Genomic DNA, 10,396 nt, shown 5'->3' on the forward strand with positions numbered 1-10,396 from the left:
CAAGAGCATCGCTCAGGAATTGTTGAATGACGTCAACGGCGATCCATATTTGCTTAATAGTTGGCCATAACTGATTTTTTTTCATGGCTCTTCTGGACTCTTATAACTATATGTAATTGTAGTTGTAGACTTCGAAACCAAAGTCCAATCGTCCCAATGGAAGAGTCCAGGCGAGCCAAAGAAAAAAATTGCAGAAAGAACTCAAGGGCATAACAAAAAATTCATATTGACCGATTTATGGGTCAAAAACCATATCTCACGAACTACTCGACCAATTTCAATGAAATTCGGTATGTTGTGAAAATAGTCCCAATGATATGTTGTGAAAATAGTCCAAATCGATTAACAACCATGCCTACTTCCCATATACCAGAACTCTGAAGTCGGTCTGAATTGTTTACTTTACAATATATAAAATTAGTACAAGTGAAAATATCGGCACAAAACTTTGCAAAAATACTGTATTTAAAGAGTGGCATCGCCCTTTTAAAAATTGTCGAAATCGGTCCAGAAGTTTTCAAGACCCTATATATCGAATATGAGGACCTCAGTACTTCTAACAAATTTTTTACCGAAATTATAGTTCAGTCTCTCAGATATTTTGAAGAAATTTTGAGGGAATATGTTTCTTCCAATAATATGTCTCCGTTCCAACAATGAGTGAAATCGGGTCATAACTTCCGCTATCTCCCAAATACTTAATATTTTTCAAACTTTCAATGGACTTTATACCATATATATACCAAATATGTGAGTCTAATTGTTTGTTATATTAATAAATTTAATTAAATAAATTGCGAGAGTATAAAATGTTCGGTGACACCCGAACTTAGCCATTCATTACTTGTTTTTTTTTTTTTGCATATTCTATGTATTTCTACTTGAAATAGTATAAAATTTAGTCTGAACATAGGTCTTTCTTAGTTTTTGTGTATAAAAAATCGTATATTATATGTATATAACAATATCGGGTTATATCATCAACTGATATAGTTCCACTTTTTAATTATTTCCTTTTATAAACATTAATTAATGTCTTTAATTCGGTGCGTGTCTCTCACACTTATTGGACCAGGTGCAAGGATATTTACTGCAGAATTTTTGTATGCTTATGCTTTATGATGTTATAATGATACATACATACGTACATATATACATACACTTGAACAAATATAGAATAAAGAATTGCACTTAAATGCCATGAGACATGAAATGAATGAATTTTCGTGAATGAGAATGGTAAATGCGGCTGCGCTTTGCATTTTACACGCATCAAGTGATTTGGCACACGTTTGCCAAATTGAAAATAAACGAAAACAATAATAAGAATATACAACAACAATGGAGCAAACGGTGCGTAGGCGGCGCAACACCTCAAAGACACCTCAGCTGAGGCGGCTCTTGGAAAATCCGCAATTGAAATGCGACGGCACGTAGCCGATGTCTGAGATGTTACTTGATGGATTATGTGGATTTTGCACATAAAACCAAATTAATTTTTCATTTTTGTTCTTCTTCTTACTTGCTGTCGCTTGTTGCTGCTGTTGTGTTTCGGGGGCAGCAATCAAAACCGTCAGGCGGCAGTATGTCTTATTTGAAGCCGAGAAAACTTATTTTTTAATTTTTGATATTTTTGCATAAATAAACAACGGCATATGCAAACGCACAAACCTGACCGCTGCCACCACCTCCACCAGAGTCATCGCGTCTTAACGCTCGCTGCGGATCGCAGACACGCACTGCGGTTTTGTTCTGTTCGTTCGCTCGCAACTCCAGTCTTCTTCTCTCGATTCTTTTCGCATTATTTGCATCGGAAATGCACGAGGCCAACGTCGCTGCTTGCACACGTACGCCTGTCTGGCCGCGCTATGGGCTAAAATGGGCGGCGTATCGAGCCTCACTGATCGATTGCTGTTGAGGTATACTATATGCGTGCAAAAACAACACAAAACGCACGAAATAATTACAAGAACAAGTGCTGTGGAGCTGCGGTACCTTATGGCGGCCGCTTCAATAAATCATGCACTGTAATTACCCCTTGGCACATAACAGGCCGCGCAAGTGCCGATATCATATGAGCTGGTTGCTGTGTGCGCGGGGTGTGAAAGGTGGCATTGCCAGAATTATCTACGCATAAAAGTCTTAACCTCTCTGCTGGCTACATATGTTTATGTGTGTCTGGGTATGGTGTTTATGAAAAATATTTAAGCGATTTTAGTAAAAGAGTTGTGAAGTTCTTAAAGTGGTTAACCATAGTGAACCGAATTATATTGACTAAAAATGCACAGTGGGTAATTTTCAAGTTTTTAATATGAAAAATTCGAAGTTTTATTTAAAATACCTGGAGATATATTTCCTTTCAAATATGGAAAGGCTATTTGACTCTTTGTGACCCATACCTATGCTTTGGTGACCTAAACTTTAAAAAAATATTTCATCTCTGTACTAGAATCTTTTTATATTAGTTACAAACAATTCAATATTATATATTATCAACTTCGACCAGATTTGAGTTCCTTGTCGCTTTTGTAACTAGATCTACTAAAATCTTGAGCTAAAGTTATGTTAATTTCCAATTTTATGAATAAGAGACTGTGTATCAGCATATTTCCCTTAATCTGTAGTTTCCTATTTTTTCTTATCCCTTTTTTCAGATCGAACCTCTGGATAAACTTCATAAAGGTGGGTCCATTTGAAGATAATTCTTCTTCGTCTTTGGCACTACAATCATGGGTACGTCTGGGCCGAAAACACAAAACTTGCCCCTAACCTTTGCGAAGGCAAGCCAGTATTACATCCCAAGTGCATACAAGTCCTTCCATTGGATGCGTGGGCGGCCTTGCATTCGTTGTCTACCCATGGGTCCCTGCATACGACATGACCTAACCAGCGCATTCGTTGCATTTTATACGCTATCCATGTCGTACAGTTCATGGTTCCATCTTCTTCGGTACTCCTTGCTTATGCGGACGGCTCCAAAAATCTTGTGGAAAATATTTCTCTCTAATGCTTTTCATCTCGGGTTCTCATCGTCCATGATTCTGCGCAGTGTAATTATGTTATTCCTCCTTCTATTTCTTACTCCTTTTATTTTTTTGGGAATATAAGTTAGAACAACAATGCTACAACACTTTCCAAGCATCTCTTCGAGGGAGTGGTGATGGAACTTCACAGCAATTCTTGTTAACGACTCCAAAATGCTAAAGAAATTGGATTTCTAAAAGGTAGGGTCATGGAATTTTTTGAAAGGTCTATGGAGTCATTTTGTGTTTAGAACTCACCAGCCGATATGTAACAGCGTTCAGTTCCATAGTCAATAAAATAAAATAGGCTTAAGAACTTTCTACGTTTTTCTCGAACGATGTCATTTCCAATATCCGATATAACCTTAAATTACCCACTTCAAAGTTGAAGTCGAAGATTGATGTTGAGGGGGAGATACTAATAAGAGGCGAAAGGTATCCTCAATTCATTTAAAAATTTGCCCCTATTTTAACATAAGGTTCGTAGACATTAGAATCTACAAAATTGGCTGTCTAAAAATTATTCTGGACGGCATTTGGAAATTTCCTCCGCTTAAGAAGTTCCTAACTTCGCCTATGTATGTCTGTCTTAATTTTTATTCATGCCTAAAGAAGGTGGATTCCTGAAACAAATAGCCTTCGGAACATTTAGGTATATACCTATAATAACGAATTCAAGGAGCTTTGTGATGACACCAAAATATTTAAAAATACCAAATTCAAGGTTTAGCTTGGAATTGTCTCCATATTAGAATGAATTCTAGCTCGAGTTCCTCGCTTTTGTTAGCACAAGAAAAAAGTTATACCCATAACCCTATGAGGGTCCAAAATTGAGAAAAGTTTTGGTTTCAAATATTCTAAAGAATTCCAGAAATATATTTGGTCTTATCTTGTATAAAAAAGACTAACAAAAAATAAAAATGTGGATATAAGTTTTGATATAATATGATATTTAACTATCACCTTGGTCCACCTCACACCACTGTCCTTCAAAATTTGCTTCCATATTTTGGCGCTTATCGCTTTTAAAACCGCAAAGAGCCTGCTACTACGTGTGATTTATGGTGGGCCAGCAACAAATAAGGCACCAAGTGGATGCTTTACACGCAGCCCAAGCAACTAGCGGATCCGTATGCGCAGGCGTTTGAGCGATCTGAATCTTCAATAAACAGCGCTCAAGCAGCGATATTTTGCATAAATTACATATTTGCATTTCACGCGCTCAAGTGTAACGCCCGCGCGCTTGTGAGAAGGCAATGAGTAAAACCAAGTAAAAACATGGCAAACTGTTGCTAAAGAGCCGAGTGAAAGAAGCAAGTACCCAAGCTGTGTTGTTGCGGTAGCATAAAGTGCAACAATTTGCAAACAAAAAGCGTGTAAAATCAACACACGCACACACAGTTGAAGAAGTAAACAAGTGTTTTTTGAAGAAAATAAAAAAGGATGCGGTTGATCAATGGTTAGCGAGTGAGTTTGCTTTCTTCTAGAAGGTACTTTACTTGCTTTTTTGTTGAAGAAATATGCTTATATATGTAAATATACAAACAACATTTGATTTTGGTAGCCAAGCAGACTACAATTTTAAGTGGCCGGTAGCATTAGCAAGCCACTGTCCTGTGGATCCTCGTGCCGTTTGCACAAACGAGCGGATTATTTACATATCGGACATACATTGACAGATATACATATATATTTAAAGAAAAAAATTCTTTCAACTCTCAAATCGATTTGTGCTCCCTCTTGCATGCGTGCTCATCAAAGCCACAATGACCAAACAGTTTTTATTGTCCTTTGATTGCTTTATGCACGCTTGAGCACATCCATTTGCACATCCATCGGCGAACATATAGACATATGTAGCACTACAACACATTCATTGTTCGAAATCATGTTTTCAATTGTTTCATTTTTAGCGTTAAATTGCAGCCACTCAACATTTTTGAAAAAGGATTTGATATTTGTCCTGTCCGAAATTATATTCAATTCCATTATTGGAAACCCCTTTGTGGCATGTTTGTTTGCTTAAATGCAACATTACAGTGACGCTTTGTCAATTTTATTTACCTAATAATGCAGCATACTCGTAACAGTCAAAGGTTAATAGTTGAGCGCACACACAAATACATGCAAACACACATTTATTAATATTATTTAAAAGCAGCAATATCCACTTGTTTCGAATTCGATCTTTTATATATTTTTGAGTGTACCAAGTGCGTCTGCGCTTGTTGTTGCTGTAATATGGCGGTATTGTTGTTAAAGGATATTAAGCGGATTTCAATTCCTGGAATCCTACGATGAGGGCTATCCTTGTTGTTAATAGAAAATAAACATTGTATCATGATTTCTCTATTATTGGTGTGTTGTTTCATATTCAGAGCCAATATTAGTGCTTATACATATAGCTATACAATGGATATATTGTATATATTTATACATCTACAGCACTACAGCTGAATAGTGTTACAAATATGTGAAGAATTATAGAATTTTATGGAAGTAGTACATTTTAAATATATATTTAATAACTAAAGCATTTTCTTTACGAATGAGGAATAAAATATAGTTTTTGTGGTCCCTAATTTACTGTCACGATTTGAAGTAAAATACTTTGGTTTTATGCTCAGTCCACTAAGATCAGTCATTAGTTCTCATAACTTAGTTCGCCCTAAGTAAACCTAGGGGTTCTTACTGGCCATTGTACCATTGAAGCTAGCTGTAGAAGCTGCATGGAGGAGGATGAGATGGAATCATCTCATCACTTTCTTCTGGAATGTCCCGCCTTTTTGAGATCTAGAAAGATATTTCTTGGATCTCATTTTTAGAACAGGCTCGCGAAATAGCGAATATAGAGGTTAAGAATCTCAGCAGATTTGTAGTAGATTCAGGGCGCTTTGTCGACTCCTAATTTGTTAATCTAAGGGGGATGCAGGCTTCACAAAGGACTATATTTTAAAGTCTACGTGTGTTTTCCCTTACAACCTAACCTAACCTAACCTCATAACTTTGTTGATTATTTAATTTGGTAATAGTAACTAAACAGTTATTTGTTTTTGCAGTAAAACCTATATAAGGTTTGACACAAAAAAAGGAGATCTGCAAAGGTGAGCCAACAAAAGAGGTTTTGAAAGGACAGTCAAAATCTTTTAAAATTTAAAGTTATTTTAAGTTTATTGTTTTTTGCCGTTTTCCAATACATGTCTCTAGGGTCAAGCACTGGTCGATTAAATCGATTTTTTTTTTATATCGATCTTGGACTTTTGTGTCAACATTGACTCAACAAAATATTTGTAGAGATCTGTTTGCATCCCAAACTTATTCTCAACTGAAAATGTTACTTTTTGAGCTGAATTCTCGACATTTGCGGGAAATTTTGCTTTTCTTTTTTAATTCCAAGAAAAGTGCGGCTGAGGCTCATCGAATTTCGGATACGTACGGTGAGGCTGTCCTAACTGAAAAAAGCCTTAAATTTACAAAAACAAGCGGAAGCAAGGCCTTGACATAACCTACAAAACGACGCTATGCATGATTAGTTTGGATATTATGTTCAAGAGTTATAGACGTGTAAACATGGAGTTCACTAATGCCGAAATTCGCGATATTTTTAAGTTTTCCTTTGTTTAAGGCAAATCCGCTAGAGAAACGTTCCGAGAGATTAATGGTGTTTTGGGGGATGGGGGATATCACTTCGAACTGTGCAGAAATGATTTCGACGATTCAGAGCGGTTGAAAACGAGACCATGGATAAGCCAACAACGAGTTAGACCTCGTGACATCGCCCAGGAGATTGAAGTTAGTCACCAAAATGGATTACATACGACAATATCAAGAGAAAACGGTCGTGGTCGAAGGCCGGTGAATCGTCCCAAACAGTGGCTAAGTAATTGGCCAACAGGAAGTGTGTAGTGTTCCAGCAGGACAACTCCAGACCACACACTTCGTTGATGACTCGTCAGAAGCTACGGGAGCTGGTATGGGAGGTTTTATCGCATCCACCATATAGCCCGGTGATAGCGCCAAGTGATTACCACCTGTTCCTGTCCATGGCGAACGCCCTTGGTGGTGTAAAGTTGAACTCAAAAGAGGCTTGTCAAAAGTGGCTGTCCGAATTTTTCGCAAAAAAAGAGGGGGTATTATGAAGTTGCCATCTAGATGGTAACAGATTAGTGAACAAAACGGTAAATCACAGTAACGCTTTTTATAAAGCATCCGCAAAAAAGCGGAGGGAGATATTTACCAATCAATATTTTCTAAATTAGAAAAATGGATTCCAGCAAAAGAATCGATTAATAAATGTTTCTCTTCTTGATGGGCGATCATGCAAAATATTAAAGTGGGATACATGAAAAATCTTATTGTCCTATTAATGAATTAATTGAATTAAAATTATGACATTATATTTACCTTGTTTTTAAAATATGTTTCATTAGATCAGCTTCGTTTTGTTCAACCAAAATAGAATAAAAAAGTATAAACAAGTATATTATGATTCAATTACAACTTTTAATTGAACTAATAAGATGCTAACTTCAAATCAGAGAATAATGGGGTTATTGCCTTATTTTCATAATTAGTCATTTAACATTTTATTAAAGTTTCCAAATCAGAAAAAAAATTAAGAGTTTAAGTATATGGGAACAGCATTATATAAAAGACAAATAAATCTTAATTGAGAGTGCCAGTATTAGAAACGATTTATTTATTTCAGGTTATGATCCATTAGAAATCACAATAACTACTCTTCACCAGCTCCATTCTAACCTATACACTTCCAATTGCATAATTCATAGTAAATTGAAAAAGTCTTATTCCTTCGTTCAATACCTAAGAAATAAGTATATGTAAGATGATTCAATTAAAATTTCAGACATATCGGTTGAGTCATTTTTTATGAATCGTGTTCATTGACTTTAAAAATACAGTTTTGAGAAAAACGCGTTTAAATGAATGACACTCCAAGTAATTTCTTGCATTTCGTACTTTCTAACAGTATGACGTGACTTTACAAATTCAGGAATATCTTCGAAAATATTGTTCGGATTGACTTTAAATTTTCAGAGAAAATACAAATACATTTCGAAAACACAAAAACCAATTAAGGTTTTTTAACATTCTAACTTCATTTTATGTATTTTATTTTTCAAGAAATAATCTAAAGGGTTCCACACATTCATTACGCCATTTTACTTTATACAAAGAGTTCGTATGATCATATTAGCTGGTATGTATAAAGAAGAGAGTACCTTTTTTTTGAAAATTTTAACTGCGTATTCTATATACTCAAAATATATCTTTGTATATAGTCCATACGTTTCAATTCCCCTATAATAATTTCTATGATCTTGTTTGTATTTATATTCATATTTTCTGTTTATTTATTATTCCTTCTGTTTCTATCGTGTTTATCCATTTTTTTAAGTATATACAGAAATATATGTACATGCTTTCTTGATTTATTTTTTTGTATTTTATCATATCAATTTCATATGGCAACTCTTACAATCGTATATGAACATAGTACGTACATATATCGAACGAGTAAGAATTAAACTCATGAATGAAGCTCTTAGCCAACCATTAATTTCCTCCTAGTTTACAGATGAGTACCATAAATATATATAAATGCCCATGAAACACCCTAACTGTAGATAAATTTAATAGGCAATTATCTATATACATACACATATTCTATATTTCATATATCAACATGTGCACATGTTGTGCGAAATATAGCGGAAATTATTGTGAAGTAGGAAGATGAGAACACAAGTGGAACCGTTAAATTGCAGCCTTAAGCAAATGCTAAATACATAAAATGAAAGGTTTATCGTGGCTATCGGATAAGCAAAGCGTAAAAAAATCGAAGAGGAAATGCAGTTAATGCGTGATTTATAGTGCAATGCTAGCCACAGGATGTAACGGTGATTTTTGTCTAGTCTAGGTAAATATGTATACAAAATTGCTGGTTTATTGTGATTTTATTTATTTTATTTTATTGAATTTATTGTTTCTCTCTTCATCTGCTTTTGATTAAAAAATATCAAAAAATTAATATTGAAAGGTGTTTTCAGTATTATTAACTGATTTTTGATTCCCCCAAGTTAAAAAAGAAAAATCTAAATTATTTATTTAAATCGCTTTATTTCTAATTTGTAAAACTGTGAGAAATTTTCGATTATTTCTCACTATAAAATATGTTTACAATAATTTCTTATAATCTATCTATATATTTAATCTAGTTTTTATTTCAAATTTTCCTCCGCATGAGTACATACCTAAGTGGAGTATGCGACACATTCACAAGTGCTTGGCAATTTAACCATCTTCTCTTTCATCGCACCATTCACCAGAACAACCAACTTGCGATAGTTAAAATTCTGTTTGCATTTCGAATGCTCCTCCACCGGCAAGGTACTATTCTCTTCACCAGTTTGCGCCTCATTTTCACACTCTTCTACTAGCACACCTTGCTTGTATGCCCCATATTGCATCACCAACAACCATTGATTGTCCATTGACTCAGCACCCTCTGGATATATCACTTTGGTCTTGGTATTGCAGTGTTTCTCCATCCCCATGCGTGTTGCCACCATTTGTGGTTGTGCCAAATCATCCTTGAAATATTCCTTGAATTTAGCAAATTGTTCGGGGTCAATTTTGTCCAAACGTGTAGCCTCGATATAGTTTTCAACCTCCTTGCAGTATGACTTGCCAGCTCTACGTTCGGCACAAACGATTTCATCATCCTCAAGTCCTTCGCTTGCTAATCCAGTGTTGTATACCATAATGCCCTCGCCAACTTTGAATATGCTCTTTAGTTTGCTCAACACATCTTTGGGTGTATCTTCACTGGGCATTGGTCTGGCAATGACTTGAAGAACTATCACGAAGAATGTGAGCATTTTAAGCAAATATTTCATCTTGAATTTTATTTTTTTGGATAGGTTAATGTTCCGTTCGGTTTTTATTTGTTCTGTAAAGACTTTTAACTGTATGTTTCACTGTCAACTTAGTGTTGATAACTGATATCCAAACCCGATTTCATGCCTCTTATATAGCTCGGAACGAAGTTTGCACGTACGAGCTTCATTGTTTTGGCAAACCCCAGTTTTACCTGAGTTCATGAATACCTTTAGGGGTTTTCACCTATCAAAGGTGTCATGGTATTTCCAGCTGGTTTAAGGAATTTTGATTCGCCCGGGGGAAAACCCGTTGACTTTTCCATGCAGCCTTTTTATGAAATCATCGAATTTATACATTTTTAAGGTATCCTTCTTGCTTTTGGTTAATTGAATTATACCTGCTCTAGCGTTTTACCAAAGCTCCGATCCTTCAGATGCAAAAACATGCTTTTTTAATTGTGATAGCGTCAA

The 10,396-nt window shown here is 35.4% G+C and overlaps 1 protein-coding gene across 1 annotated transcript; it reads right to left on the reverse strand.

Annotated features, from left to right (window-relative positions):
• Positions 1-9,248: 9,248 nt before the first annotated feature.
• Positions 9,249-9,943, reverse strand: LOC105212254 (protein spaetzle-like). The gene has a single exon (XM_011184121.2). The coding sequence runs from the start codon at positions 9,941-9,943 to the stop codon at positions 9,299-9,301; it is 645 nt and encodes a 214-aa protein (XP_011182423.2). The 3' UTR covers positions 9,249-9,298.
• Between the last annotated feature and the right edge of the window lie 453 nt (positions 9,944-10,396).

Source organism: Zeugodacus cucurbitae, chromosome 5 (assembly GCF_028554725.1).
Source record: "Zeugodacus cucurbitae isolate PBARC_wt_2022May chromosome 5, idZeuCucr1.2, whole genome shotgun sequence".
NCBI lineage: Eukaryota > Metazoa > Arthropoda > Insecta > Diptera > Tephritidae > Zeugodacus > Zeugodacus cucurbitae.

Coding starts and splice junctions, on each gene's coding strand:
- LOC105212254 (XM_011184121.2), bottom strand. CDS start 9,943: ATGAAATATTTGCTTAAAATGCTCACATTCTTCGTGATAGTTCTTCAA.